The 27,520-nt window shown below is 44.9% G+C and overlaps 2 protein-coding genes across 2 annotated transcripts in view; one reads left to right on the top strand and one right to left on the bottom strand.

Annotated features, from left to right (window-relative positions):
- Positions 1-815: 815 nt before the first annotated feature.
- On the bottom strand, positions 816-1,731 carry SCAND1 (SCAN domain containing 1). The gene has a single exon (XM_059406917.1). The coding sequence runs from the start codon at positions 1,596-1,598 to the stop codon at positions 1,065-1,067; it is 534 nt and encodes a 177-aa protein (XP_059262900.1). The 5' UTR covers positions 1,599-1,731; the 3' UTR covers positions 816-1,064.
- CNBD2 (cyclic nucleotide binding domain containing 2) overlaps positions 1,708-27,520 on the top strand; it is a 55,291-nt gene continuing 29,478 nt past the window's right edge. The window contains exons 1-6 of the mRNA XM_059406918.1: positions 1,708-2,109; positions 4,389-4,442; positions 16,757-16,894; positions 19,234-19,287; positions 23,552-23,715; positions 27,242-27,398. Of these exons, the coding sequence (XP_059262901.1) occupies positions 1,819-2,109; positions 4,389-4,442; positions 16,757-16,894; positions 19,234-19,287; positions 23,552-23,715; positions 27,242-27,398 (858 nt within the window). The 5' untranslated portion in view covers positions 1,708-1,818. The remainder of the gene's footprint in view (positions 2,110-4,388; positions 4,443-16,756; positions 16,895-19,233; positions 19,288-23,551; positions 23,716-27,241; positions 27,399-27,520) is intronic.

Below are 27,520 nucleotides of genomic sequence, written 5' to 3' on the forward strand. Positions count from 1 at the left end.
TGGCTACCGCTTTGTGGTGTGAGCTGCAGGCTTATTAGATTTCAGTTGTTGAGAGCAGTGAAGTGAAGATAGGTCTGGCCTTCCTTATATTAAGAGATGGCACCCATTGCAGTTAGGACCCTTCTGAGACCAATCCACATTGCCCAGGGACCCCAATTAGTTCCTGGGTGGGCAGAAGACTTAGGGAGAAGTAAGCTTTATGATTTCATAACAGCCTCCCTATTACTTGCCAAATTCCTTCTCTTTCTAAACAATTACACTTATTTAAAAAACAGAATTAAATTGAGTGGCTTCAGCAATGAAATCCATTAGTTCACTCCAGTTTTCCTTAAATTCTAGGGGCCCAAAATATGACAAGAAAAGTGAGTTTGGAGGCTTAAACCAGAGCTCAAAAGGAGCACTCCCTAAGGACCTGCACTAAAACACTTCCTAAAATAGCCTGCTGGTGTGGGTCTTTGGGGAAGCCTGTGCTCAAAGGGCAGATTGGTGTAACAAGTTAGTGGCCCAGTTGGTATAGAGATAGCCAGTTAAGTAAGCACTTAATACAGAGTCCGCTATTTGCCTGCCACAACCACTACCCACTACCTTTTTAAGTAGGAAAGTAAATTCATATGCTAGTGAGAGGTAGCGAATACGGAATCCAAGCTGCTAAAACTCTCTTTATGGAGACTGCAACTAAACAAAGGAACACCCAGTGGGGCCTTGTGGAGCGAGCAGGATAAAAATATCCCAGATGTGGAGGCCCAGGCCTAGCCAACGCGTTAATGGTCCCCCCCCCCCCCCACACACACACACAAAAACCAGAAAATGCCAAATGAACAGGGAACAAAGGCTTTATTCTCTTGGGCTCCCAACCTGGTTTCGCCATCAGCCAAAAAGGTTGGAAGGAGATAAGCTCGGGAAAATAAACCTACTAAAGGACGAACGAAAGGGACACATCAGACGACTGGAGCTGCCCCAAACTAGTTTTTCATCGGCGCGGAATGGAGAGCCAGGCTCAGGCCGCCAGACCCGATCCCCCAGTCCAGAGAACGCCCACGCCTGGCCGCCCGCTTCTCCACCGCTCAGCCGGTGATGCGCACATCGGTGCGGCGGCGAAGCCGCCGGGCCCGCGCCGCCTCAGGCAGGATGGCGAGCAGCTGCTCCTGCACCAGCATCTCCACGATCTGCTCCTTCGTACGGATGTCGGGTCGAAGCCACTGGCGAGAGAGCTCCCGTAGCTGCCGGAACGCCTCCCGCGGGCCTGCGGCGTCCTGGTAACGGAACTGCCGGAAACGCTGGCGGAACGTCTCCGGGCCGGGTCGGGAGACGCCAGGGTGTGGAGGGGAGCGCGGAGCAGCTTCGGCAAGCGGCGGGGAGCCCAGGCCTGTGGGCGGCAGCTCCAAGGCCACGGAGGCAGCCGCAGGAGGCGTAGGAATCGCTTCGGGGACCGCGGCGTTGGGGGTGGAGGGTTCAGGGGCAGGCGGTGGGGCCTCAGGGGTCGACGAGGAAACCGCAGAGTTACGCTCTGGGCCTGAGCTCAGGCCGGCTCCTTCTTCCTTCTCTGGCGACAGCGCGAGGTTCCCAGCAACCACAAAGCTCGGCTCAGACGCAGCCATGACTCCAGCCTCTGGACGTCACTCTTTGTCCCGCAGCCGTGGCCTCAGCACTGCGCTGCGCGGGGAGGGGCGGAAAGAGGGAGGGGTCTGACGCGTTAAGAGCCGAGCTCGCGCGGCCTCCCCGTAGGCGAGTGGGGGCTGGCCGACAGCTGGCCAAACTAAACCTCACTCGCAAAGCGCCTGAGGGGGCCGGAAGCGGAAGTCCGCCCTAGCTTCCGCGATGAGCTTGGTGCCAGAGCGCCCGGAAGCCAAGTCAGGGCTCCCGGAAGCGGCGCCCGCTCACGTTAGCGAGTCCTGTCAGGAGGCGGCTGCGACTGAGAGGCAGGAGTGGACCTCTTTCAGTGTGCGCTGGTCTACTGTTCGCGATGTCGCCTCCCAGCACCAGTTCGAGGACTCGGAGTCAGAGTCAAAATCGGCGTCCGAGGAGGAGGGGGAGGAAGAGGAGGATGAAGAGCTGGAGGAGGAGGAGCCCAGAGGAGTCTTTACTCACTGTGAGCTCTTCGGCCCGCAGGTGATCTGCACCTCCAGCTGGGTGTGCGCCTCCCCTGACTGGGATGAGGGCGAGCCAAGGTTTCTCTGGGACTGGCGCCCGGCCCGTGGTGGGAGAGGGGACGGCGGGACGGAGGTCGGCACTGGGGGAGGCCCTGACACGTGGAAGTCCTCTTTCCGTCAAAAGAGGGCAGTGGCATTCACCTTGTTGCGAGGATGACAAAATATAAAGTATGAAGATCCCCAACACACATAATAAGACTCGCTCCTCCCATGGCACAAGCTATATGCTCAAGAACTGTGTGCCATTATTGTATTTTGCGTGTCCTTTGAAACCAAGGGACAGGTGCCTCTCTGGGTTCTGCTTTTAACATTAAGATTAGTAAGTGCCTTGCCCCATAGGCATGGACCTTTGAAATGTGGCTAGTCGGAATTACGATGTGTTGTGATCTAAAATACACCCACGATTTAGTACAAAAAAGAGTAAAATAGCTCTATTTTTTTATGTCGATGTTAGATTGATAGTATTTTGCATATGTTGGGTCAAATAAAGTGTATTATTAAAATTAACCTGTGTCATTTTACTTTTTAAATGTGGCTACTAGACAAATTGAAATTATATGTGTGGTGTGCATTGTATTTCTGTTAAGCAGCCCTGTGCTGCTTGTGGAGTCAGGCAGCCTTGATGGAATCCCCATTTCAGGGTTTATTTGCCTTAGGTCAGACTTGAGAGAACTAAATCAGTAAAGCCCTTTGAAGGAGAGGGCTTTTTATATGTTTGGTGTTGTCTTCATTAGGTAAGTTGCTATCTCTGAGCTGCATTTTTTTTTATCTGTAAAATGTGAAGGTAATACAGCTTACCTCATAGAATTTATGAGAATCCAGTGTGATGATGCAGATAAAAGCATGTAGCTCTGATAACCCTTAAGTGATATATTCTGTTTGACAGTTGTATTTTGTATTGCCATTTTATGGATGGAGAAACGAAGACCCAGAGAGGGACAGAGGCCTCATATGAAAGGTTTTGTCTGAGCTCTCTGCAGAAGAAGTTGGTGTGTTTAACAACTAGCAATACACCAGCAGCCCTGATATAAAACTTGCCTCCCCCATAGGGTGTGCTCTCTTGGATGGGTGGAAGTGGATCCTCACAAAACATTTTTCACAGTTTGAAAACCTTGAAAGTCATTGCAATGGGTCTTGAATATTTTTTTAGCTATTGACACTTAAAATTGGGAAATTTCACATGCAAATCTGGATTTCCAGCTTTTCTTAAAAAAGTAGGTGTGCTGACCACAGTGGTTCCACTTACATTCCTATCAACAAGTAGGTGGAGGTGAAGATACTCTGTCCCAGATGGCCTCAATCCTCACCACTCTTTTTTGTCTGTTTGTAAACAGAATGCTGTTTACATTTACTATTTTTTCTTTTAAATTACTTTTGCTCTCAGGATGTGGTTTTCCTTAGAGCTGATATTTTTATTTCCAGAGGTGGAAAATGGGTCTAGAGTTTGCTATACCAACTAGTTTCAAACCTTTACTTACTCTCCCTTGCCTCTTGGCATTTTTGGTTCAGTGCCCTGAGTGAACCAATAGTCCTATTCCCTGGGTAGTAGCAGGCAGTCAGAAACCCAGGTTTAAGGGAGCACATCAAACCTTGCTGCAAGGATGAAGGGTCATGGAAGAATTCACTGGGGAGGAGAACTTCAAGATGATACTCAAGAAAAAGGGTAGATCTAGGGGCAGTCCAGGTAAAAGGCATTGCCTGTGCCAAGGCACAGACTGAATGGGAACGAAACTGCAGATTACTCCGAGGGGAGTGGCCAGGGTCTGGGAAAGGGATGAAAGCTGAGGTTGGAAGGTCATTTGGAGGTTAAATCATAGACTGTCTAGAATTTCATGTTGAAAGTTTTATCGTTCTGTCAAGGAAGGGAATGAACTCTTGTCCATGGAATCACAGAATGTTAGCTCTCTAGTCCATTTCTTGCATCCCGATTAGAATCGTGGAGTATTAGAAATGGAGAGATCTTGGAGATCTATTAGATCTATTAGAATTGTGGAATGTTACAATGAAAGAGCACATTGACATTAAATCCAAAAGTTAGATGCAGTTATTCTAAACTCTATGGGTGAGCAAACCCCCAGAATCTAAAAAAAAAAAAGGTTAAAATACATCTTCTGAAATTATCCTACATACTTATGCATATGATTTCAGGTGATTTCCAGGTGTCCTTGAACCCACCCACAGGACCCAGGTTAAGTTTAAAATATATTCATATGTATTCCATTCTCCCGAATTTTGCAGGTTAAGAAGTCAGCACAACAAGAGGAAATGGATTGGTCCAAACTAAAATACCTAGTAAGTGGTTCCATGAGGACAGAATTCTTTTCACTTGTAGTCCAGTGTTCTTATCATATTAGGCCTTCTCATTAGCACTAGGTTGGGAGCTTTCTTGGGAAGGGATTATAGATCATGTATCTCCTATCATTTAGCTTCCAACACAAGGCCTGATTTCCAGCTGGACTCTGAGTAAATATTGAATCAAGGAAAAGAGGAAAAGTAGTGGGTTTCATCTATGAAGGGGAGCACTAATATGATTCCCATACTCTTTTCAGAGACGGGTGTCTTTTAATGACATATTGTTGGGGGTTGCAGTATAGAAAGAAGCCTAGATATAAAGGCTTTTTATTTGGAAAAAATTATGGCTTCATAGGAAGTTGCAAAAATAGTACAGAGAGGTCTCATGAACACTTCACCCAGTCTTCCCCAGTGGTGACATCTTGCACAATCATAGTACCCTATCAACACCAGGAAATTGATGATGCAATCTAAAGAGTTTATTCAGAAGTGCTTAATTGTGTATATGTATAGGCCCATGCAATTTTATTAAATGTAGATTCATGCACCTGTGCCACAATCAGTATCCAGAAATGTTTGGTAACCGCTAAGTTCCTGTAACTGAACTAAAGTGAGTTTGAACCTTGGGAGATCACAGGTAGAAACTATACCACATAGAGTGCTCTCACAATGTAAACTATGTTTGTAGCAATAAGGAGATCACAGGTAATAACTTCCAAAGCTGTGACTCTTTGAGCAAGGGTGAATGGATTCCTTTTTTTAGGGTTAGGATGACTAGATAGGAGAGCCTTGTCATCAAGATGGCACAAAGTTATGTGTGCGCTTTAAGGGAAACATGCCTATACATGAATTGTGTATTATGTAAATGAGGTTTGCTCCTCTTTGAGTGGAGATTTTTGTATTATAGTGAGATAAAGGTAACAGTTGATCACTCCAGGGCCCATCTGCACATGTGTTGGTCAGGGGTTAAGTTCAAACTGATCTGGGTGGTCTGGGCCAGCTGTAGCATTTTGTCCAGGCAGTCCTTACTGCTTGAGGGTTTTCAGTTTCCATCACAGGATGCTCTGCCTGTTGGGTCTTTTGCCAGAGTTAAAGAGATAAGCTGGAAAGAAGAGCTTAAAGAAAAATGTGGAACAGAGTTTGGTGAGTTCAAGTAGGTAGGCAGCAAAGGTCAGGTCTTGAGGTCTAGTTCTGACAGTCCCTCATGCTACCACTTTATAATTACACCCTTCCCTCTCCCCTACCCCCCATCTCTAGCCACAGGCAACACTAATCTGTTCATCTCTTTAATTTTGTCATTTCAAAGATGTTATATAAATAGAGTCATAGAGTGTGTAACCATTTGGGACTGGCTTTCTGCACTTAGAATAATTCCCTAGATATTCATCTAGCTTGTTTTATATGTTTCATAGTTTATTTATTTTTATTACTGAATAATAAGCCATGGTGTGGATGTACCATGGTTTGCTTAGCCAGTCGCTGGTTGAGACATTTAAGTTATTTCCAGTTCGGGGCTATTCCAAAGTGAAGCTGCTATGAATTCTTTTATCATATGGCCTTAAGTAAGTCAAACCCTTTACGAGCCTGGGGGTAGTAACTACCACACAGAATGACTCTGAGGAGTCAAAGAGAAAATATGTGTAAAGGAACTGGTAGCAGATCTGGTATTATTTAGATATTCTTTAATTTCATACATCAGTGTTTTATTGTTTTCAGCATACAGAATCTTCATGTATTACCTTTATACCTAAGTATTTCATGTTTTTAGTGCTACTAAAATGTTTTAAAATTTTCAGTTTCTAATTGTTCAGTATTATATAGAAATACAAATTGATTTTTGTCTAATGACTTGTATCCTATGGCTTCATTTAACCAAGAAACTCACCCCCACTGGGGCTTTTTTTTTTTTTTTTCATTTTTACGATCTACCCCCCACCCCATTACACTTGCCATTATTTACTTGTAAGAGTCCCAAGTGTTGTTTTATCCAAAGTTTTGGTTACAGTGGACAGAGGAGAATGCCTGTAGTGGGTTACTGCATCCTGGTTGCCACTGGAATTCATTATTTTTTCTGATGCCCAAATTACCCTGTATTTGACCAGTAAGAATCCCTTCAGGCTGATTTCTATTTTTTTTTTTAAGGTTTTACTTATTTTTTTGATAGAGATCACAAGTAGGCAGATAGGCAGGCAGAGAGGGAGGGAAGCAGCTCTCTGCTCAGCAGGGAGCCTGATGCAGGGCTCAATACCAGGACCCTGAGATCATGACCTGAACCGAAGGCAGAGGATTAACCCACTGAGCCACCCAAGTGCCCCTTCTATGTCGTTTTGACACATCCCCATCATTTTTTGGAAAATTTCCATACTTTCCAGCACATCTTGTACCTTCCCTAACCCAGCTCTTTTTTTTTTTTTTTTTTTTTTTTAGTTTTTTTTTTTTTACAAGGAGAAATCACAAGAAGATGGAGGGGAGGGAGGAGGGGGGGGGGGGAAGCAGGCTCCCCGCTGAGCAGAGAGCCCGATGCGGGACTCGATCCGAGGACCCTGAGATCATGACCTGAGCCGAAGGCAGCGGCTTAACCCACTGAGCCACCCAGGCGCCCCTAACCCAGCTCTTTTAATCAGACATTTCTCCAAGAAACCCTTGTTCTTTTATTGGAGAATGGTGTTTAGAAACTAAGATTTGGGGAGGGGGGGGAGAAGAAGAAAGAGAGAAAGAGAAAGAAAGGAAGAAAAACCAAGATTTGGACACTGGGTTTGTTCATTGCTGTTGGGATAATCGCTGCTCCTAGGCTCCCTCATGAACAGAGTGAGGAAAAGTACCAGGAAAGTTAATAAACGAAACCTCAACTAAAGTTGGACTTGGGAAGGCTTGTAGGGAGAGCTTTCACACAACCACCTGTGGCCAGTTACCCCAAACAGGAGGAGAGGTACCTTGCATCTCCAACAGGAAGGGGTTACAACTTCACTACTCTAGCAGAAGGAAGATATTCTTCTGGCCCAGCAACAAGCCCAGCCAATGGAAAGTGCTGTGGTTGGTTCATCCAATGAGAAGCCATCATCTTGAACTCTTACTTTCTTCTAATGACCTTCATGTTTCCTTTGCTAGGGACTTGCTTGTCTCACACTCCTCTCTATGAAAGCTATTTCGCATAATTCTTCAGAGATTCTCTGCTGGCTAGAGTAAGTGTTCCATGATTTAGGAATTGTTTGATAAAGCCAATTAGATGTTCAAATTTCCTCAGTTGAATTTTTGTCATTTTAACTATATATATTTATATGCCTATTTCTATATCAGTGTATATATATATTAAAATCCATGTGTTCACACCAACATCTTCAACTCAAGTTCAACACCATAGGTTTTATTCTAGTTTTCTCCCTTTCCATACATTTAATTCTCTTTCTCAACAGAGAGAAACTGGCTCTCATGATCTTCTTCTCCTGTTGTTTCCATCTCCCATCCTCCTTACCCTGCCCAGTGCTCCATCACTATCTACTTGCCAACCACAGCCTCCATCATCCCCAAGCAGATGCCTACCATGGCTGGTCGCACCTAATGGCTTCTAGACAATCATTTAAGCATGGAGGGGGAAGGAGAACATTGTGTTTTTTGTTTTTTAAACTTAAACATTTTGCTAAAATATACAAAAAATTTACTGTTTTAACCATCTTTAAGTATATAGTTCAATGGCATTAAGTATATTCACATTGTCCTGTAACCATCACTACCATCTGTTGCCAGCAAATTTTCATCTTCCCCAGCTGCTGAAGCTCTGTACTCAGATAATAACTCCCCATTCACTCCTCTTCCCAGCCCACAGTAACCACCAATCTATTGTCTGTCTCTATGAATATGACTCTTGTAGAAACCTCATATAAATGGAATTCTATAATATTTGTCCTTTTTTGTCTGACTTGTTTCCAAGTTCCAATGTTTCCAAGTTTCCTCAATATTATAGCATGTATCAGAATGTCCTTCCTTTTTAAGGCTAATATTCCATTATATATGTAGCACATTTTGCTTATTTATTTGTCAATGACCATTTGGGTTTTTCTGCCTTTTAACTATGGTAAATAATACTGCTATGAACATTGGGATACACATATCTTTTTGAGCCTGTGCTATTAATTCCTCCAAATATATACCCAGAAGTAGAACTGGGTACTTTATAATCCTTTTGTCATTTTCTCCTTTCACTTACTTCTATTTAATTGCAACCCTGCTAGTTTCTAGAATTCAATGAACCTGTTTTTATTGTGTGCTCTACAAGTAGCTGCATTGCTTATTGCACTGCACTAATTTTGTTAATTTACTTAAGCATTGATGCATTTAGGGGCGCCTGGCTGGCTCAGTCAGTAGAGCATGTGACACATATCTTGGGGTCATGAGTTCAAGCCCTACATTAAGGATAAAGTTTACTTAAATTAAAAAAAATTAAAAATTGATGCATTCATTTTAACAAGTGATATATATATATTACCTGTTCATATATATATTTATACATATATATATATATATATGCCTAGTATAAAATTCAAAAGTCAAAAAAGAGTAATCTTTATACTCCTTTTCTCATCCTTTCTCTCCAGTTTTAATTATTACTGGTAGTTTCCTTTTTATCTTTAAATAGGCTTATACATCTTTTTCTTGGTTTATCAGGTTTAAAATGTGTTTTAAAATTTACAGCTATAGGGGAGCCTGGCTGGCTCAGTTGGTAGAGCATGCAACTCTAGATCTTGGGGTTGTAAGTTTGAGCTCTATGTTGGGTATAGAGATTACTTAAAAATAAATATTTTAAAGATTTATTTATTTGAGAGTGAGTGAGCGAGAGAGAGAGAGAGAGAGCACATCTGTAGGGAGGGGCAGAGGGAAGGGGAGAAGCAGACTCTCCCCCTGAGCAGGGCTTAATCCCAAAACCCTGGGATCATGACCCAAACCAAATGCAGATGCTTAACCTACTGAGCCATCCAGGCACCCCCTTAAAACTAAAATCTTAAAAAAAAAAAAATTTACATCTCTATAAGTTGAAGAACCCCATGTACTTAACCTACTCCCTTTTCCTCTGTATTTCCATACCTTTTACTTATTTTTTTTTTAAGATTTTATTTATTTATTTGACCAACAGAGATCACAAGTAGGCAGAGAGGCAGGCAGAGAGAGAGGAGGAAGCCAGCTCCCTGCTGAGCAGAGCACCTGATGTGAGGCTGGATCCTAGAACCCAAAGGCAGAGGCTTTAACCCACTGAGCCACCCAGGCGCCCTTCCATACCTTTTAATAATAGTATTTCTTCATTCCTTTTTACGTGTTCATTGACAACTCCCTCACTTGCTTTTTGCAGTCCTGGCCTCTGTATTCAGCAAGGCTACCTTTTTGATGTTTCTGAAATGAAATAAATAAATAAATAAATGTTCGGACATGTATTTTTTGTTTGTTTAAAAAAAAAAAAAAACCACACCCACTTCCTTCCTGAGCTCTGCCAATGCCCGTCTCCTCCAGTTGCTTCATCATCTTTTTCAACTATTGCATCTTGCTTTGAACTCGTTTTGAAATGTATTAAGCCCTTTGAGTTCTTTGTGGTTCCTGATTATCATCTGTTTCATGTTAATTTTTTTTTTTTTTCTGTGAGTGCCTTTCATCTGCCATTTGTTTTTCTTGTTCCCTGCCCCCTCCTTCTTCACTTTTCTGTAATATATGGGTCTGGTGCTATTTATTTTTTTATTATAAGTCTCCTTTAAATGAAGTGAGTTCTTTCTGGACCAGCTCTTTGTTGGAGGTGTGCATGGGGAAGGGACTAGAGTAGAATTCCAGGCTGGCAGGAAGTCTCTTAGGGTCATCAGCAAAGCTTGACCTTCTGACAAAGGTTTTGTGTGAGTGAACAAGATGGAGCTTGGCAGCTGCAGGGCTCTAAGCATGGCAGTCGGTCACTTCTTTTTTTTTAAAAAAAAGATTTTATTTATTTATTTGACAGACAGATATCACAAGTAGGCAGAGAGGCAGGCAGAGAGAGAGGGGGAAGCAGGCTCCCTGCTGAGAAGAAAGCTCGATGTGGGGCTCTGGGATCATGACCTGAGCCGAAGGCAGAGGCTTTAACCCACTGAGCCACCCAGGTGCCCCACAACTTCACTTCTTGCTGTACCCCCTGGGTATCTCATATTCCAGCCACATCTCGTGCTTTCTGATCAGGCCCTGCCCTTTCTTCACTTATCTTTATAGTTTTATTTTAGTGCGACTTTCTCTTATGGCTATAGTTTCCATCCCCTCAATATCGTGAACAGAGACCTTGAGCAGAGACGGTGTCTTCACCTTTCAAGCTTTGCATCTAGTTGAAGCTCTATAAATGTCTGTTGCATAACTCTTATAATTAGCAAAACAATAAGGATCTTATCTTGAAATTATTTGGGGCCCCAGGGTGCCTCAGTTGGTTAAGTGTCTGACTCTTTTTTTTTTTTTAAAGATTTTATTTATTTGACAGACAGAGATCACAAGTAGGCAGAGAGGCAGGCAGAGAGAGAGGAGGAAGCAGACTCCCCGCAGAGCAGAGAGCCCGATGTGGGGCTCAATCCCAGAACCCTGAGATCATGACCTGAGCCGAAGGCAGCGGCTTAACCCACTGAGCCACCCAGGTGCCCCAAGTGTCTGACTCTTGATTTCAGCTCAGGTCATGATCTCAGGGTCCTGGGATTGATCCCCACCTTAGACTTTGTGCTCAGCGGGGAGTCTGCTTAAGATTCTTTCTCTCTGCCTCTGCCCCTTCCCCTGCTCAAGCTTTCTCTCAAATAAATAAATAAATAAATAAATCCTTTAAAAAAGAAAGGAAATTATTTGTGGAATTGACTCGAACTCAGTTTAAAAAGAGGAAAGTGAGGCCCAGTGTGCTTAAGTAATTTACCCAAGATCACATAAGAATAGGGCCAATGCCCTTTCTGACATTCTATTCTACAACAGTTCAATTGTAAGATTAGAAACTAGGACAGAGGGGCATCTGGGTGGCTCAGTTGTTAAGTGTTTGCCTTTGGCTCAGGTCATGGCCCCAGGGTCCTGGGATGGAGCCCTGCATTGGGCTCCCTGATCAGCAGAAAGCCTGCTTCTTCCTCTCCCGCTCCCCCTGTGTGTGTTCTGTCAAATAAATAAAATCTTAAAAGAAAAGAAAAGAAAAGAAACTGGGATAGCAATGACACTTCCTTAATTAAAAAAAATTTTTTTTTATTTAATTATTTGTGGGAGAACGAGCACGAATGGGGGGAGACGCAGAGGGAGAGGGAAAATTAGACTCTCCATTGAGCAAGGAACCCAACACAGGACTCAATCCCAGGACCCTGGGATCATGAGTTGAATGCAGACACTTAACCAAATCACGCAGGTGCCCAACATTTCCTTAATTTCTAGAGCTGACTTTAATGTTTGTACTGTGTCCCCACCTGCCTCCTACTAGACAATTTAGATGTCTTCAGGTAAATTGAGGTCCAATTCAGTAATTTTGAGGGGATGTAATTTCAGACTGATTGATTCATCTTAGGCCAGTTCAGAGTTCTCCGAACTTCCTGCCTCTTTCTCCCTAACACTGATCCAGTTCCTCCAGAAATTATACAATCACTGCTGGCAAGAGGGGAGATGAGAAATGTCTAATTTCAGTGTCTCATCAGGGTCTTGGCCCTACTTACTGGCATCATCCAATGACCCTTGTTGTTCTGGGTCCTCTTCATGTCACTTGCATCTCAGGCAGCTCAGAGGACTGATTGGATACCTCCCTGTCTATAGCCACCTCCTGCTATCTTTCTTGCCTTCCCCATCCCCAGTAGTTTGTTTCAGAAAGCCCCTAAACTTTTGTATTTCCTTCCTTAAACCTGGTCTGTGGTAGAGGAGGCAAAAAATCCACACTGCTTCTCTCTTTTTCTCTGAAACTATTTTACTCTGTTTCTGCCTGAGTTCTTTGCGTTTTTTCTCTAAGCAAGAGAGGAAAAAACCCAATTCTGTCTCTTCTCATCTCTGTAAGTGGTCATTGTCTCACTCTAGGAGTGGTGGCCTTTGAATTTAGTAATTCAGAGCTTGAGTCTTCCTGGCTGTCAGGCTGTCTTCACTGTGTTCAGTGTCCTTCCGTTTGGCTATCAGTTGGGAGAAGGTTGGCGATAGGCCTAGCTGGATAGGAATGGCCAATCAGGCAATACTTGAGGTCATAGTTTTTTTTTAAAGATTCTCATATAGGGGGCACCTGTGTGACCTCTGCCTTCAGCTCAGGTCATGATTCCAGGGTCCTGGGATCAAGCCCCGCATCAGGCTCCCTGCTCAGCAGGGAGCCTGCTTCTCCCTCTCTCTGTCTCTGCCTGCCTTTCTGCCTACTTGTAATCTCTGTCAAATAAATAAATAAAATCTTAAAAAAAAAAAAAAGATTCTCATATAAAAGCAAATTCTGATCATTAGCTGCCATCTTTAATCTAGTAGACAGCAGTACTTCATTTTTTTTTTATTTTTTGTTTTTAAAGATTTTATTTATTTATTTGACAGAGATCACAAGTAGGCAGAGAGGCAGGCAGAGAGAGAGGAAGGGAAGCAGGCTCCCTGTTGAGCAGAGAGCCGGATGTGGGGCTTGATCTCAGGACCCTGGAATCATGACCTGAGCCGAAGGCAGAGGCTTTAACCCATTGAGCCACCCAGGCACCCCAGACAGCAATACTTTAAATCCTATATTCTCTACTTTTGGAAGGACCTCAGGGTCACTGAGTTCTAGTCACTGAGTTCCTTTTAACATTTGGCACCCCATTTAGCTGAGGACTTCTGATTTTCCAAGTGTTCCTGATTTGCTGATTTGCCAACATTTATAGGACAGCGTCATGTACCCACACTGGAGGGTCTCCAAGTTCTAAGCGTTGGAGAGCCTCCTAGGCTGAGGTGTTGGGTGCGCCTGCTCTGAACCCAGAAGCTCCTCCTTTAAGATGGCCTCACAACTGGCAATCAGTTAGCTACTTGGAGCCTCATTCTTATGTATGGAGTGGGTGTGAGAACACTTACCTTGTGGTAGTTGTGAGGATTAACTAAGATCATGCCTTTGGGTGCTCAATGAATGTTAGACTCCCAGATTGTAATTCCTTCTCACTGCCTTCTCTTCCAGAATCCTCCATTGTGATATAAGGAGATTCTGAGAATGACAGTTTCTCAGAACAAAGCTTCCAGAAGTTATTGGTGAGGAGTGGAGAGAAACTCCTACCTTGCCACCAAGGGAAGCTATTTGTTTCTAATATAAGTAGATTGTTTGGGAAGGATCTGTGGTCCTACCCTTGAAAGGCAAAGGGCTAGTTGTGCCATTTGCCAGTCAGGAACCATGAGGAGATATATGGTGTCTTATACGTGGCAAATCTTGAAGAAGGAACTGGTGAGGAGTGTCAAGGGTTCTGAGGGAAGAGTGGTATTTTGAGGAATGGAGGGGCAGGTGTAAGAGAAGGCCTACTCTGTATCTTCTGGAGTCATGGCATGACACAAAGAATAGAGTCCAAGTTAGGCTTCAGAAAGACTGAATTCTGACCTGTTCTTTGTAGATGGCTGTCCCCTTGACACTGGCATGTCATAGGCTATACTCTGAGCCCCTAAGAACTCCTCTGTACCCATCCTTCCTGCTGTTATGAGATCCAGAGCGAATAAGGCCTGGCAGCAGGATAGAGTGATAGGTTGAGCCTGTGGATCCTGGAGCCAGCCAGTCTGGGTTCAAATCCCCATCACCTATTAGTCATATGACTAATATTAGTATGAGGCAAGTTACTTCATTTGCTGTGCCTATTTTCCCTTCTGTAAAGGGTGACAGATGACAGTATAAGTATCTATTGCATTGATTTATTGTTGAGGATGAAATAAGTTGATATATCAAAAGGGCTTAGAATAGTGCCTGGTGGAAAATTGGTATTTAATAAGTATTAATTTTATTAATAAAACCCTTCCCCATATTTCCTTCAGATACAAATGTTTTTAAAGAAAGTGTTACAGGTACTGGTGAAGCTCCTCATCATCCCATTCCCTTCTTCCTCACTGGGGACCACTTTCCTGAGGTTGATGTGTAGCCTTCCTATCTAGATTTTAAAAATTTATTACATAAGTATGTATTTATAAGCAACATAGTATATAGCACATTTTAAAAAATGGTGTCCTAAATGGCATCCTTTTTCAACCTTTTTTCCATTCAAAATTGTGTGAGCTTTACCCACACTGACATGTGGCGCTCTAGGACTATGTTCAGTCCTGGGACTGTACGGTAATGTGTTAATACCTTCCCCTATTGATGGACACTTCACTTGTTTTCAGTGTCCGTGGGATATGTCTCCCATTCCCCGAATCCGGTAAGTGTAAAATGGTATCTTGTTGTTGCTTTAATTTACATTTCCATGATCTCTAGTGATGTTCAGAATCTTTTCATTATTTATAGGAGATTTGGATTTTCCCTTTGAATTACCTGTTCTTATCTTTTGCTCATTTTTCCTTTAGGGTTATTTGTATTTTTTTCTTTGATTTGTAGAATTTTTAAAATTTAAAAAAGCAGTTTTGGATGGTAGTTTTTCAGTAATACTTACTCTTTGTCATTTTGGATAGGAATCCTTTGTTGATTCTGTACATAGCAAATGTATTCTTCCAGTCTTCAGTTTGTTTTTTCATTTTCTTTTTGACCTCCTGATTAACAAAAGTTAACGAAAGTTTTTAGCTTTTGAATTTGTTTCCTTATGGAGATTCTCAAACACAGAAGTTGAAATATAATGATCACTCCTTAGATCTAACAGTCAGCATTTTGCCATATTGGCTTTACTTATTTGTGTGTGTTTGTGGAATCATTTGAGAGTAAGTTCCTTTTTTTTTTTTCAAAGATTTTTTTATTTGAGAGAGAGAGAGCATGAGAGCACAGACAGGGGAGAGGGAGAAGCAGGCTCACTGCTGAGCAGAGAGCCTGATGTGACACTCAATCCCAGGACCCTGAGATCATGACCTGAGCCGCAGATACTTGACTGAGTCACCCAGGCACCACTAAGTTGCATTTTTTATGACACTTCTTAAAAATAAGGACATAATTACAACATCACTATAATATTAAGAAAACCAACACTAATATCCCTAATATCATCTAATCTCCAGGCACATCCAATTTCCTTATTTGTCCCTAAATAATGGCTTTTACAGCTTGTTATTATGAATCAGGATCCAAAGGTTCATACTTTGCATTTATTTGTATGTCTCTTAAGAAACTGGGTTAGTTGACTTGTAGATTGTTTCACATTCTGGATTTGTCTCTTTGGTGTTGAACTTGTTTTCCTATCCCCTGTATTTACTTGGCAGGCAGAGGGCGACTGCCCTTACTGCCAAATTCATGCTGGGATACAGAGTCTGATTTGTTCTCAGTTCCAAGTCCAAATTCCCAGGCTCAAAGGTTGCCTGGGATCAGATGGCCTAGCTTGGACGAGTGGTTTTATTAGTTTCCTATTGCAGCTATAACATATCACACAATCTCTTGGCTTAAGATGAATGATATTATCTTTTTAAAAAAAAATTTATTTATTTATTTGACAGAGATCACAAGGAGGCAGAGAGGCAGGCAGAGAGAGAGGAGGAAGCAGGCTCCCTGCTGAGCAGAGAGCCTGATGCGGGGCTCCATCCCAGGACCCTAAAATCATGACCTGAGCTGAAGGCAAAGGCTTTAACCCACTGAGCCGCCCAGGTGTCCCCGAATGATATTATCTTATGTAGGCTAGAAGTCTGGCATGGGTCTCCCTGGGCTAAAGTCCAGGTGTCAGAATCACCACTTTCCTTTCTTGATGGTTTAGGGAAGAATCTCATTTCCTGGACTTCTCTAGCTTCTGGAGACCACTCACATCCCTTGGTTCATGGCCCCCTTCCTCTTTCTTCAAAGGCAGCAATGCTTGCCGAGCAAAGGCTTGCCTCTGCTTGACTTTTCTTCCCTCAGATCCATCTGATTCCAAAATCCAGGCTCTTTCCATCACCCCTTGCTGCCTGCTGTCTCTTGTGCTGTTTCCTGGACTGAAGTGAAGGACTTGTTATTTAACTAGAACTGGGCTGGAGGATGTTTTTCCAACCAGCTCCTGGGGAGGGAGGTTTGTAGCGGAGTTGCCAGTTTCTGTGGCATAAATACTCCCAGCTGTGGACATTTTCAGGCTACCAACATGATTTCAACAGGCTTGAAGACTTCCTGAAAATGTTACCATTGCTCGAGCATACCCCTGCATTTAATCCTATCCCATTTCACCTTGTCAGCGCCATCCAGCCTGCGGGTGGCTATTGAAAACAGGTGGTTTCTACTGATCTAATTTGTTTTGTTTCCACAGGGGCTGTACCAGCTCACCATGGATATCATTATGATGATCCGAGTGTGTAAAATGTTCCGCCAGGGCCTCAGGGGATTCCGGGAATATCAGATCGTGGAGACTGCTCACAGAAAGCACCCTATCTTTTCCTTCTGGGATGTAAGCAGCTGGCCTTAGCAGGATTGGGAGGGTTTAAGAGGGTCCAGTAAATAGCACCTCACTTCCCAGACTGAACCAAACAGAGAGAAGACAAGGGGTAAAGCAGGTGGGAGACCCAACTGTCACTTTTGTGAATGATGAGACTTTATTGGAGAAGGTGATTTTATTGAAGACTTTATTGGAGAAGATCATCAAGTGAGAGGATGACCTAAGACTAAACTTCAGAATTGGATAGCCTTATGTGCCCAGTCATGGGCAGTGCTGGACCATGGCAGACTTCTACTACAGGAGCGGGGCCTCCTGCCCTAAACTCACAGCAGAGGAGAGCAGAGCAGAATGTGGGCTCAGAGGGATGGAGATGGAATGATCTCACCCAGTTTTTCCAGATTCACCAAGGAGTTTAAGTTACTCCTTCTGTATGTGGAAGGAGAGGGACTAGTAGTGTTCTAAAAGCACAACTCCCTCCATGTGTAAAGAAACACAAGGAGAAGGGAAGAAGCCATCTTCATTCTAACTGGGATCAAAAGAATCAGAAAAATCCAGAAGCCTCATTAGAGTCAGGGTTTTCTGAATGCCCACCACTGTTCATCTTCTCTACCTTCTTTCCTGTCCCCTCCATTTAAGCAAAGGAACACATGCAGGGCCCTGCTCACTCTGGAGGCCATGCTTCTAGATTTTCTAGAAGGTCCCCATTTCAAATTAAAAAATTTATCCCAGTGGTAGATCATACATACTTTTCAGCTCAGAAAAGTTGATCACCATTCTGCTAACCTGTTCTAGATCCCCAAAGATATCTTCATTACTATTCAGGGCCCCAAAGTTTCTCCCAATCTCTGGACGAACTCTTCCCATTTTCCTGTCGTGCACAGAGTGACTAGCCCTGCCTCCCAAATGCACCCAGGGATTCACTCCAGGAAATTGTCCTAAATGGTGGTGGTGATGGGTGAAAGAGAGGCCATCTTGGATTGGTCTCTGAAGGACCAGCAGGTGTAACTGTGTGTGTGTGTGTGGCTGAGTTTAAGGTATAGCAGGGTGTAGGGGCCTGTGGGTCTGCAGAAAAGAAGAACGTGTCCCATCTGAAGATATTCAAATTCATATATTTTAAAGACATTATGCTGACCAAACCAAATGAATCTACAGACAGATTCTGCCCTGTGGTTGGACCATCAGTTGGGAAGGGATGGAATGGAAGAATTGGAACTAGGAACCAAGGTTCGCTGTCAGGAAGGACATTCTGACTCAGGGCCTCATCATGAAGTTGTAAAGCAATGGGCCATGGGGGCCAGGAGTTTTTGGTTACCAGAACACGTGGGCTGGTGCCTGAGCACTTGGAAACTGAAGACCCAGATCAGCCTTGTCATCAGGGGAGCATGAGGCTGAAACTTAATGACACTGGTTAGGCAGAGTAGACTTGAGCAGAGCAGAAGCCTCTTCAGGGCAGCCTCAGGGGGTCCTATGGCTGCTCGGCAGAGAGTTAGGGGGCCGGAGTGTGGGATTGGGTCAAGAGAGCCGCAGACCAGTTTTCATTAGAGCTTGTGAATCCAGATCTTTTTGAACACCATTGCTTTCTTTCATGGCCTCCTTGAGATGCATCACGCAGGCACATAAGCTATAAATGGGGCTCTGGGATGGGGAGGACCTGAGATATGTCTAGAGAGGTGGTCAGGGCCTTATTTATGTCCCTCACCTTCCCCCTGCCTTCTCCTGCATATCATCCCCTCGCCCCCCGCCTCTTCCCCTACTCTTCCGACATCCCCCCTGCAACTGTTAGGCGATAGAATTGGATTAGTTCATCCTTAAGACATTTTACACTTCCTTCTTCTGGCCATACTCTAGAAGAGGACTGATAACTCAGTGTGTGGTCCTTGGGCAGGTTCCTTCACCCACCTCGAGTCCAAAAGGGGGCGCAGTAATACCTGCTCCGTCCTGAGGATGAAATGGAGTAAGGAAGGAAGATGAGCATGCCTGGTTCCTGACAGGCGCTTAGGGAAGCCTGGCTTCGTCGATGCCTCCATTTTGTCCCTTTGTGTCGCTCTCTACTTTCCCATTAGTTTGCTTCTTTCCTCCTCTTCCTTTTCTCTCTCCATCCTTTCTGTCTTTATCCTCACCCCTCCTCCTCTCTCTCTGTCTCAACAATGACATGTAAGTACTGGGCCCGAGTCTGGGGCTGAGTTGGGGCTTTTGAGCAGAAGTCAACATGAGAGGGCCAGCTAGTAGGACGGTTCCCGTGGCTTCCTGCCTACCACACGGAAGGGGAGAGGAGGGTTTCAGTGCAAAATTCTAGGAGTAGTCTTGCTGATTCTATTTCTTCTCCCCCTTCTTCCCTTCTCCCCCGGCAGAAAAGGAGGCAAGGCCGAATCATGTTTGATACTATGGACTTTGTTGCAGAGGAGGTATGCATAACTCTGACCTTGCTGCTGGGAATTTTCTTTCTGCATCAGGCCTGGAAAAGGCACTGGGTTGGGTATCAGGACAGGTGGGTCCAGTCTGGGTTCCCAAGATTCCAGGCCTGACATTCTGGGGCTGTGAGCACCCTTGAACCCATTTGTCACCTTAGAGCTGAGCAGAACCAGCAGGGAGAGCTCCTGTACTTACACCCGTGGACAAGGAACAAAAGGCAAAGTAAGTAAGGCTGTAAGAGCTCCAGACACAGGAGAAATAATCAGGGTGGTGGGGAGAGCCCTGACCTGTGTGTGAATTCTGTCTCGGCCTCAAGCCCTCTGAGAGACACTGGGCACACCAACCACCCTCCCCACCCTGACTGTCAGATGGCCATTCTGGCAAGGGAATGTTTTATATCTGAGTGAGACTTTGGACTGTGTGACATGTTTTCTGAATTTCAAGAATTGTTATTTTCCCAGCTTCTCACTAAGTCTTGGATACTAAATTAAAATTTAATTTAAAAAATTTTAAAGATTTTATTTATTTTTGTGAGAGAGAGAGAGCGCTAGCACAAGCAGGGGCAGGGGGAAGGTAGAGGGAGAAGCAGGCTCTTCACTGAGCAGGGAGCCCAATGTGGGACTCGATCCCAGGACCCCGGGATCATGACCTAAGCCGAAGGCAGACACTTAACTGACCCAGCTATCCAGGCGCCCCAAAATTTAATTTAAATTTGAAAGGGATCTACCTATTACAGGAAAGATTTGAAGTTCTTACCAGCTCTATTAGATTTGTGTCTGGTTGTGGGGATTCTAGGTGGTATAACTTCCCTTAAGGAGCTAAGTAGGAGTTAAAGTGAGGAAAGTTGGGACGCCTGGGTGGCTCAGTTGGTTAAGCAGCTGCCTTCGGCTCAGGTCATGATCCCAGAGTCCTGGGGATCGAGTCCCACATCGGGCTCCTTGCTCCGCGGGGAGCCTGCTTCTCCCTCTTACTCTGCCTTCCACTCTGTCTGCCTGTGCTCGCTCTCCCTCTGAAAAATAAATAAATAAAATCTTAAAAAAAAAAAAAAAAAAGTGAGGAAAGTTACCTGGGAAGTTAAATAACAGAGTTAGTTCTGTGGGAATCCAGAGAAGGGAGTTTCTAAGGGTTGAGGGTTGGTGAGAGAGATTTCCTAAAAGAATTAGGGCCCCTAGTGGGCCTGGAGAATCAGTTTTATTCATAGAAACCAGAGTCATCTGTGTTTTGTCCTAAATGAACCCTATCATAGAAATCTCAATGGGTTATTGATAGCAAGAGAGGATTAGGAAGGAAGAAGATTGGATTCAGATCTTAAAAATGGCCAAGACAGGGCACTTGTGGCTCAACTGCTTGAACATATGACTTGATCTTAGTTCAGATCTTTATCTCAGGATCATGAGTTCAAGCCCCATGTTGGGCTCCACATTGGGGATAGAGGCCTACTTAATTTAAAAAAAAAAAAAAAAATCAATGCTTCCATAGTTCCAGGCTGGGAGCCAGGCCCATTATAAGCCCTTTACTTGTATTAGCCCTGCTATTTATACATTCAGGTTCTGCTGCTCTCAGATAGGGAACTGAGGCTCAGGGAAATGTGACTTGTCCCAGGAGACACAACTAGGAAGGAGCAGGCCAAGTTTCAAACCCAGGTACATGGCACATTTTAAAATTTTTTAAAATTTTAAAGGTTTTATTTATCTATTTGAGAGAGAGAGAGAGAGAGCACGAATGGGGGGAAGGGCAGAGGGAGAAGCAGACTCTCTGCTGGGCAGGAAGCCTGATTTGGGGCTCAGTCCCAGGACCCAAGTATCATGACCTGAGCTGAAGGCACATGCTTAACCGACTGGGCCACCCAGACATCCAGAACCTGTGTGTTATTAATCACTAAGCAACACTGCCCCTCTGAGGAGATATGCAAGGCTTCAGAACTATTGTCCAGAATTTCTCATGTCCCACTTCTTTTTTGCTTCTGTGAGAACTACTGTTATGTGAAATTAGCCAGCATTCATTCATTCCTTCCATAAATTTTTATTTTGTTGAGTGCCCATCACATGTGAGATGTTTTTCTTTTTTTTTTTTTTTTAAAGATTTTATTTATTTATTTGACAGACAGAGATCACAAGTAGGCAGAGAGGCAGGCAGAGAGAGAGAGAGAGGGAAGCAGGCTCCCTGCTGAGCAGAGAGCTGGATGCGGGACTCGATCCCAGGACCCTGAGATCATGCATGACCTGAGCCGAAGGCAGCGGCTTAACCCACTGAGCCACCCAGGTGCCCGAGATGTTTTTCTAGAGTGGGGTAAATAAGATAGATGAAACCACTGTTGTGTTTTTATTGGGGCTTATATTCTAGGACACCTTTGTCCAATAGAACTTTCTGAGATAATGGAAATGTTCAGTTGTGTTGTCCAATATAGTAGCCAACAGACCCATGTTGCGCTTTGTGGCTTGTGTGACTGAGGAATTTAATTTTTTTTAAGATTTTGTTTATTTAGGACGCCTGGGTGGCTCAGTGGGTTAAGCCGCTGCCTTCGGCTCAGGTCATGATCCCAGCGTCCTGGGATCGAGTCCCACATTGGGCTCCTTGCTTGGCAGGGAGCCTGCTTCTCCCTCTGCCTCTGTCTGCCATTCTGTCCGCCTGTGCTTGCTCTCTCTCCCTCTCTCTCTGACAAATAAATAAATAAAATATTAAAAAAAAAAGATTTTGTTTATTTATTTGACAGAAAGAGAGAGAGAGAGTACAAGCAGGGGGGAGCTGCAGGCAGAGGGAGAGGGAGAAGCAGGCTCCCTGCAGAATGGGGAGCCTGATGTAGGGCTCGATCTCAGGACCCTGGGATCACAACCTGAGCTGAAGGCAGACACTTAACTAACTGAGCCACAGGTGCCCCAGAACTTATTTTTTTAATTTAATTTAATTTAAATTTCAATAGCCACGTGTGGCTAATGGCTACCATTTTGGATAGTGCAGTTCTAGAGAGAGTGAGAGTGTGTGTGTGTGTGTGTGTATGTGTGTGTGTAGGATGGGGAAATTATAGATAATATACACATTAACAAAAAAGAGGGGTACCTGGGTGGCTCAGTCAAGCATCTGCCTTTGGCTTAGGTCATGCTTTCAGGGTCCTGGGATGGAGTCCCATATGGGGCTCCCTGCTCAGTGAGGAGTCTCCTTCTCCCTCTCCATCTGCACCACCCCCTACTCACGTTGTGTGTGTGTGTGTGTGTGTGTGTGTGTGTGCACGCGCACTCTCTCTGTCTCTCAAATAAGTTAATCTTTTAAAAAGAATGAGGTCATTTCAGAAAGTATGAATTACTTGGGGAAAAGTGATTCAGAAACTACACACTACTGGGAAGGGGGCCTACTATTTTAGGTCAAATGATCCAGTAGGGACTCCCTGAGTATGTGGTGATATAGGAGCTAAGAACTGAATGAAGAGGAGGAAGCAGCTATAGCCATGTGAAAATGCAGGGGAAGAACATTCCAGGCAGAGAAAACAGCCCAAGCAAGGACTGCAGGACAGAAGTGAGCTTGGCACCTACAAAAGATGGGTAGAATTCTAGACACTGGAGAATGAAGGAGAGAAGCAGGAAGTGAGGTGGTGGGGGGTAGGGAGGAAAGGAGTCAGACCATGTGGGGCCCCTAGGCTGGGGTACAGAGTTAAGATTTTATCCTAAGTGAGATGGGCAGCCAGTAGGAGTGTTAATAACTCAGGTACCATTTTCCCAGCAGGTGGGGGTGGGGAGTGAATGGATGGATCTGTCTACCCACTGGTCCATGAGTCTTGCTTCACCAGGACCTGGTTTCTCTAGGTTCTTTTTATTCCTTAGTCTCCTGTAGCATTTCAAGATATCGGCTGAGGCAAGGGAGGTCTCCCCTGACTGCAGTGAACATAGCCTGAGGGTCCCCTGGAGCCAGAGAGCCCTTATTGTCTCGGGGAGTGGTCAATGAACAGCAAAGGCAGTATGGTCAGGAGTTAGGGATAAGGCTCTTGGCATGTAGCAGATCTAGGTTATCATCCTGCCTGAGTGTCTTCATCTGTCAAATGGGAATCGTAACACTGCTTCACTTCTCGGGCTGGGCAAACATGCAGTGAGATGGTGTGTGTAAGTTGTGTATCCGGATACCAGGCACGCAGTAAGCCCTTGGTACGTGTCAGCCACTCTTGTACAGGGTGTGGGAGAGTGTAAGAGCAGGAGTGTGGGGAATTGCTGACTGGCCTCTGGGGGAAACTGCTGGGTCTTGTGTGTCACTCTGGTTCTCTCTCCCCAGGGTCACTTCCCTCCAAAAGCCATGCAGATCACGCAGAAGCTGCCTTCCTGGAGGACGGAGCCCGAGATCCAGGCGCTCTGTAACCTCCTGCAGGTCTTGGACAGCTACCGTAACTACTCAGAGCCCCTGCAGCTGCTCCTGGCCAAGGTCATGCGCTTTGAACGGTCAGTGAGGGGCACACCCCTGGGTCCTCGGCTGGGAAGAGCTGCCTGACGAGGCCATGGCCAGTCTGCTTGTGTCTCTGTGACACCCCAGCTGTGAAAAGCTATCTGTCAGCTCGCTGGAGTGCTCCTTGTTGAGCTTGTAGCACGCTTGGTCTCCTTCATTTATTGATAGTCTTCCCAGGATTAAGGAGCCACTGGATCTGATGAGGCTTGGGTAGGATCCTCAGAAAGGATCTGGTCCAGTTTCCTCCTCTTTCAGAAGAAGAAGCAGAGGCTCAGAGGGGTAGAACGTCTCATACTCTGTCACCCAAGTCATGAGAGGTAGAGCTGAGACTTGCATCCACACCCTAAAAGCCACAGTGGTTCACAGGTGATTGTATCATGTACAGATAGGAACTAGGGCAAGGGTCTGTGAACTTGGATAAGAAAAAGTTTGTTTTCTTTAACATCTAACTAAAATTTATCATTTCCTTGAATCGCAAATGTAGGTAATGCACCACGACAGTATTAGCTATTCCTGTGACTTTTTCACCAAAAGAAATCACCAAAAATACACACTCAAGTTATTGCAGATTTCTCAAAAAATAATTTATATTCATCATATCTTTGAAATTATGGTAGTAATTAGATCTGCTGCTAGATTTTATTATTCTGTGCCTTAATAAAGATGCACATATATTGCTAGACAACAATTGGGTTTTATTATTTTTTTTAAGACATATATTTGAGAGATAGAGAGCGCACAAACATGAGGGGTCATGGGGAGGAAGGGACAGAGGGAGAGACTCTGAAGCAGGCTCCCCTGCTGAGCACAGAGCCCATTCAGAGCTCAGTCTCACAACCCTGAGAGCATGACCTGAGCCAAAATCAAGGGTCAGACTCTTAACTGACTGAGTCACCCAGATGCCCCCACAATTTGGGTTTTAAAAGGCAATTATCAACTGTTTCTGCTGTATTTTATTATATATATATATACTTATTTATTTTAAAAACATTTTTTAAAGATTTTTATTTATTTGAGAGAAAGAGAGTATAAGTAGGGGAGCAGCAGAGGGAGAGGGAGAAGGAGAAGCAGGCTCGCTGCTGAGCAGGGAGCCCCATGCAGGGCTCGATCCTAGGACCCCGAGATCATGACCTGAGTGGAAGGCAGACACTTAACTGACTGAGCCACCCAGGCACCCCTGTTTTATATATTTAAAACATTATTCTGTGAAGGCTTCACCAGATTGTCCAAGGGTCCATGACACAAGAGGCACCATATAAATACATTGTGCTAGAGAAGTGTAAGTGGTGTCCTTTTCTTGGACATTTCAGTGGCTTAAGAGAAGCAGCCTAGCAGAAATATTTGAGGTAAGGCCTGTCTTGAAAATGGAGGCTGTAAGGACACTATAGGTCTGTGTCCTGATATCTTCCTTCACGGAGGTCCCAGGTCACATAGTCACAACTAGCACTAGATTAAGGCCTGTTACGACCTGTGTAGGCTCTGTTTATAGCCAGTAAGCCTGGGAGACTCTCCATCTGGTGTGGCCAAAGGAGACTTAAAAAAGAGGTGGCATTGGGGTAGGTATATTTGATAAGTGGAGGTGTAGGCAAGAACATTCCAGGCAGAGGGAACCATCTGCTTTGGGTCCAGCCCAGGAAAGAAGAGCAAGTCGTGGTCTTAAAGTAAGATTCCACAGCAGGCAGAATGTTGTCATGCAAAGAAAAAGAATCATTGAGGTAGAAGCTCTGGAATGTGACGGGGCATCTGCCACTCTGAGGTGTGACCTCAGGCAAGCCACTTAACCGTGCTGAGCCTCAAAATCCGCATTACTGATACAGATTTTATGGGTTTGCGTGAAGATGAAGAGGCAGTGATTTTTAAAGTCCTGTTCAGCTAGTTGATTATTTCTGGGACTGGAAATGAGCAGATTAGACAGGATTCTTTCAGTCACAAGGGACAGAAAACCTACCTGGGCCAGGGGTGGCCTATATATCTGAAAAGTCCTAAAAAGTCCTGGAATAGTTCTCCAGCTTCCGGCTCAGTCCATTCTCATAAACCACTTTCTCCACCAAACCTCCTCTCTCTTGGCAGCACGATGACAGACTGTCTGAGAGTCAAGAATTAAAGTGTTTCCCCCAAAGTAAAGTCAGGGTGTGACTGTTGGGAAGGGTGACCCGACACCTGGCAGCAAAGCCACAGATGTCTGCTCTAGGAGATTTGGGGTCTAGTGCTGACTCTAGTGTGACTCATTGTGTGCCTTCAGCAAGCCTGGGGCTTCTTAGGTCTCACTTCCCTCATCTCAGCGATGTGGATCAGCTACATGGTTTCTGAGGGTCTTTCCAACTGCAGCTCCAGGAGTCTGGGCTTGGATGAGCACTAGTTGTGCTCCCCAAAGCCTCATTTTCCAGCTGAATCGTCTCCTATCTAGTCATGGTCTTCTAGGCCATCTCCTTTTTCTAGACTTTTGTGTTCCCCGTTACCTTCTGGGTAAAACCTAAAGTTAGCCCAGTGTCTGAAGTGTCTTATGATTTGACCTAGCCAAATTTCTCTCCCACTGGTTCCCCTGACCTCCCTGTTTTCCATTTCCCTTTCTAATGGAGCTCACTGTTATTCCTTTGAAGACACCATGCTTTCAGCCACCTCTGTGCCTGTGGACGTGGTGGTCCCTCTGCCTGGAACATTCTTCCAACTCTCTGTCTACCTGGAAGACTCCAGACAGTATCCCGCAGCCTGCTCTGGCTTTGCTAAGCTGGGTTAAGTGCCATTGCTCCATGCTTCTGAATTCGCCTGTGCTCACCTCTCTTAAAGCACTTTTAAACCTTATTTAGCTTCTGAACTTGACCATAATTTTCAGGACAAAATCTGTCCTTTCTCGCTTTGCCTGATAGACACAGTTGGTATTTATTTAACTTACTGAATGAAGGAAGGAAATGAATGAATATTGAAAGAAGTAGAATCTGAACTTTTATTTGAAATGCAGAAATCTTCCCCCTGGGAGCTTAAGAACTAACTTCCAGTTTGCTCTGGACCTGGGCACCTCTACCCTAATGGTTCCTGATTGTGTAGTGAGTTCTTGAGGATTAGAAGACCATTTACCTATTTTTTCCTAGGCATGTTCGTCTTATTTTACAGACAAGAGACCTTGAGGGTCAGAGAGAGAATATGAGTGTCCAGTGCCGTGCAGCTCAGGGCAGAATCAGGACTGGGATCCTGGTCTCCATCATTTAGCTACTCAGCCATTACTTTCAGGATTTGGTCATTCATTTATTCAGCTGCTGCTCATTGAGCATGTCCCGTGTGCTGAAGCGGACTGACAAAGGCTCTGTCTCAGGAAGCTTCAGTCTGATGGAGGCGGGCAACTCGGTGACTGTTAGTGAAGCAGTCAAGCTTGATGGGGCTGGGGCTGGGCTGTTGCAAGGTCCCTTCTGGTCCCAGTCTGTGTCTTCCTGCCCTAGAGAGAAGAGCACCACAGTGCAGCACTCCTCACAGCATGGGCCAGGCTCCCTGCTGCTTCCAGACCTACTGGCCTTGGTCTCTTCTCAGGTTTGGGCGCAGGCGCGTGATTGTCAAGAAGGGACAGAGGGGCAACAGCTTTTATTTCATCTATCTGGGCACAGTCGCGGTGACTGAGGATGACGATGGCAGCAGCGCCTTCCTGGACACCCACCCCACATTGTTGCACAAGGGCGACTGTTTTGGGGTAAGCACGGGGGAAGGTCGGCCTCAGTGGGGCAGGCATGGGGGTGCGACAGGACTCCAGCCAGAACAGCTGGGCCTGGTCCTACCTTCTCCTGTGTGTAAGTCCCTGCCCTATCGTGGATC

This window comes from Mustela nigripes, chromosome 7, assembly GCF_022355385.1.
Source record: "Mustela nigripes isolate SB6536 chromosome 7, MUSNIG.SB6536, whole genome shotgun sequence".
Taxonomy (NCBI): Eukaryota; Metazoa; Chordata; class Mammalia; order Carnivora; family Mustelidae; genus Mustela; species Mustela nigripes.

Bases quoted from the DNA above. Each gene is read 5' to 3' on its own strand.
- SCAND1 (XM_059406917.1), bottom strand. From the start codon at position 1,598: ATGGCTGCGTCTGAGCCGAGCTTTGTGGTTGCTGGGAACCTCGCGCTG.